Below are 4,117 nucleotides of genomic sequence, written 5' to 3' on the forward strand. Positions count from 1 at the left end.
ATCCCTACCTGCTCTCTTCGCCCTCCAGCAGCGTCCTGTAAGTGGCAATCTCGATRTCCAGGGCCAGCTTGACRTTGAGCAGCTCCTGGTAGTCTTTGAGCAGACAGGCCATCTTGTCCTTGGCCTGCTGCAGAGCTGTCTGCAGGTCAATCAGCTTCTGCCGGGCATCCTTGAGGGCGCAGTCTCCGCGTTGCTCAGCGTCACAGATGGCCGTCTGCAGGGCTGAAATCTGGGGAATATCCCCACAAAGCTTCAGTAAAAGTAAAGTAAAACCCATCCAGTCCCATYCCCTGSCCAGTCCCCACTCCCTCCACCAGCCCAGGCTGCTCCAAACCACATCCAACCCAGCCTTGGACACTTCCAGACACAATTTCTCGGGACAAGAGGGAAGCCAGGAGCGATAGTAAATGCTGTCTCCACAGAGTTGCTCATGTGACCCCTTGTTTCTCAGCCAGGAGGTTCCAGAGAGCCAAGATTTAGGCTGGATTTGTGATGGCCAAGCTGTTTGGGGTCAAAGGAGTGGGATCTGCTGGCTGCAGCTTGGTGGGAGCCCCCAGCAAACACTGATTCTGATACAGCCACAGCAACGTATGTCTTATTTGCCAAATGAGAAATAAATCTGCTTTTTGTGTGCATGAACAGCAGATGAGAAGATAAAATCGATCTGAGCACGGGCAGAGGGTTCCTTGCCACTCCTCAGGGTGGGAGCTGCAGGACAATTCCCTTTGGAATTGGGTGGATCCATCCCGTGGTCCTACCTGTTTCTTCACGTTGTCCGACTCACACTGCAGCTTCTGGATCATCCTGTTGAGCTCCGCGATCTCGCTCTGGTTGTTCCTCAGGTCGTCGCAGAACTTGCCCCGGCTGCTGTGGAGCTCCTCCAGCTGTTGCACGGGAAGARGATGATGTCAACRCCCCCAAAATTCCCCTTCCCTGGCYCCCCTCTCTTTCTGGGATKSTGGGGATTTCTGGAGCTGAACTAAAGTTGATGTCCCCAGGGCCCCACCCAGGACAAGGTGACAGCCCCAGACCTTGGAGGTCTTTCCAGCCTTCAGATTCTCTGATTTGCCCTTTGGGAAGTGTTGAAGCTCCTCCAGCTGCACAGAGGATTCAGAGATGTCTGAACACTCTGGTCTGCTCTGCTTGTACCCAAATGTCTCCAACTACTCTTTTAAGGGTTTGGGGGTTTTTTTTGGCACAACTTTCTCTAGCAAACCGCAGTTCATACACAAGGTGGGGTGGGCTGAAGTTGCATTGTGGAGAATGGGAATAGTCTCAGGAATGATCTCAGAATGGTCTCAGAAATGGTCTTGGAAATGGTCTTGGAAATGGTCTTGGAAATGGTCTCAGGAGTGGTCTCAGAAATGTCTCAGAAATGGTCTTGGAAATGGTCTCAGAAATGGTGTAAGAAATGGTCTTGGAAATGGTCTCAGAAATGGTCTTGGAAATGTCACAGAAATGGTCTCAGAAATGGTCTTGGAAATGGTCTTGGAAATGGTCTCAGAAATGTCTCAGAAATGTCTCAGAAATGGTCTCAGAAATGGTCTCGGAAATGGTCTCAGAAATGGTCTCAGAAATGGTCTCAGAAATGGTCTTGGAAATGGTCTCAGAAATGTCTCAGAAATGGTCTCAGAAATGTCTCAGAAATGTTCTTGGAAATGGTCTCGGAAATGTCTCAGAAATGGTCTCAGAAATGTCTCAGAAATGGTCTCAGAAATGTCTCAGAAATGTCTCAGAAATGTCTCAGAAATGGTCTTGGAAATGGTCTCAGAAATGTCTCAGAAATGGTCTCAGAAATGTCTCAGAAATGTTCTTGGAAATGGTCTCGGAAATGTCTCAGAAATGGTCTTGGAAATGGTCTCAGAAATGTCTCAGAAATGGTCTCAGAAATGTCTCAGAAATGTTCTTGGAAATGGTCTCGGAAATGTCTCAGAAATGGTCTCAGAAATGTCTCAGAAATTGTCTCAGAAATGTCTCAGAAATGTCTCAGAAATGTCTCAGAAATGGTCTTTCATGGAAATTCATGGAATACTCACCCTGGTTTGGTAGAAAGCCTCCACCTCGGCCTTGCTCTTCTGGGCAATCTCCTCGTAGCAGCACTCCACGCTCTTGATGATGCCCTCCATGTCCAGGTCCCGGCTRTTGTCCATTTGCACGATGACCGAGGTGTCACACAGCTGACAGTCCATCTGAGCCCTYTCCTGCAGGACCAGAGCGTCAGTGCCATTCCCTCAATCAGCCCCAGCCAGGAGGGTCTGGCTGGATGAGGTTCTCTCATGAACTGAGGTTCCTCGTGTCCAGCAAACCCTGGAGCTGGGACGTGTTTTGGTGGCACGACATGGGATGGGTGCGTGCATCTCCCTGAGGGAGGGTGGGGAATCCTGGTGGAGCAACCCATTCCCACATTCCTGGCTGTGCCAGTGCTTTCCTGGACTGGGAATTTCTCAAAAATCATTCTTTGGGCCTCACTGACCCTCACTGAGGGGTTTTAGCTCAGAAAGGTGTCAATGCAAAGTGTCCCCAGTGTGTTTTGTAAAAAACTTGAGGAATTTTAGGCAGAAGTGTTATTATCACAAAAAATATTTTGACTAATGTAAGAAAAAAAAACCAAAAAACAAGTGCTAAACATATTTGGCCAACCCAGGGATGGTTTGGATTAGAATTTGAGAGGTTTTCAGGCAAAAGATCTCTCCCTTTGTGGGCAGCAATGTGGGAGACAGCCAAGACCCCCTGTGCCTTCCCAAAGCGAGTGCAGCAGTGCTGTCATCAAATACTTCTGAAGACACAGAGTTCTGGGTTGCAATTCCAGGATTTTCAGAAAAAGACACTTTTCCCTGCACTCCTGGTGTAATACTCAGGCAGGRAGGGCAGGAGATGATGCCTCACCCCGGGAGCAGCAGGGCTGGGAGCTCTTACCTCGGCGTAGATGCACTTCAGGAACTCCAGCTGCTGCCKCAGGAGACCYACCCTCACCTCCAGCTCCTCCTTGGTCAGGTAGAGACAATCCACATCCTGGAGAGACACCAGAAATTCCATTAAAAGAGGTGAAGGAACGACTGGGCCAAACCCCAGGTTTTCTTTAGATTTGGAGGAAACCCTCCCCCATTTCCAGCCCTTAGCACTATCTGGGTTTGTGCTGAAAACCTCAGAGAGGCTCTTGACGTTCCTTGGGCTGCCTCATTTTTGGGGTATCAGGGTGCCAGGACCCCCAATTTCTCCCCCAGGCTCCCAACCCGTGGTTTGCCCACCTTTCAGCTGGTCCTGGCTCACCTTTTTGAGCACCACAAACTCATTTTCTGCCGCGGTGCGCTTGTTGATCTCATCTTCGTACCTGCAGGAAAGGGAAATGGGGGACATTGAGCCCCGAGGGTCCTGTATCCATCACCCAACTGCACAGTGCAGACCATGGGGAACAAGATTTCACTTTTCACCTCATTTTTTATCATTATTTTTCCTTCATTCCTGTTTCTTCCCCCTTTTTACTGGGCTTTGCTCAACAGTTTCAGCCAGCCGGTAATTTGAGTGGCTGCAGTCAGAGCCCAGAAAATCTGCCCAAGCCACCTGAAATGCAAAGCTGGAGGCTTGGATTGCTGCTTCCAGCCCTGCTSCTTTGTGAGATGTTTTTCTGGAGCACCCAGGACTCTGCTCAGGGTGGTTTTGGGGAGACTGTGGCCAAAATGCCCCAGGGGAAGGTCAGGTGCTTGAACAACCTGTGAAACTCCCGGGTGCAGTGGGGAGAGCAGTCAGGGCATAATGACTCAGTAATTGGGACCTGGASGAACTTTCACAAGATGCTGATTCTGTGAGTTGGACCTGCTCAGTGTTGCCTCAGCAAGAAAAAACAGCCGAGATGATGAACTCTGGGGAAAGGTTGATCCAGTGACCTGGTTTGGGGCTTAGCAGAGCACATGGGGAGATATTAACGAGCATCTGCAGCTTAGATTAAAAAAAAAAAAAACAATTCCCACATTCCCTCTGGGAAGAGAAAATAAATCCCAACACAGTGTGGGTGGAGGAAACTGGCTGAGGGTTTTGTGAGGATGGATGGCACTGGGGAAGTCACAGGCACTGGTGATGGGGGAGGTTTGATATGGCAAACCACAGGATGCAGGAGGCA

The 4,117-nt window shown here is 49.7% G+C and overlaps 1 protein-coding gene across 1 annotated transcript in view; it reads right to left on the minus strand.

The window, feature by feature from the left end:
* The window catches only part of LOC130586067 (keratin, type II cytoskeletal 4-like), an 8,328-nt gene that overhangs the window by 1,359 nt on the left and 2,852 nt on the right, over positions 1–4,117 (minus strand). The window contains exons 3-7 of the mRNA XM_057386777.1: positions 3,271–3,331; positions 2,917–3,012; positions 2,037–2,201; positions 759–884; positions 9–229 (exon numbers count right to left, since the gene is read on the minus strand). Coding sequence (XP_057242760.1) covers positions 9–229; positions 759–884; positions 2,037–2,201; positions 2,917–3,012; positions 3,271–3,331 — 669 coding nt within the window. The remainder of the gene's footprint in view (positions 1–8; positions 230–758; positions 885–2,036; positions 2,202–2,916; positions 3,013–3,270; positions 3,332–4,117) is intronic.

This window comes from Malurus melanocephalus, unplaced genomic scaffold (assembly GCF_030028575.1).
Source record: "Malurus melanocephalus ecotype Western Australia unplaced genomic scaffold, MMel_1.1 scaffold_1050, whole genome shotgun sequence".
NCBI classification, from domain to species: domain Eukaryota; kingdom Metazoa; phylum Chordata; class Aves; order Passeriformes; family Maluridae; genus Malurus; species Malurus melanocephalus.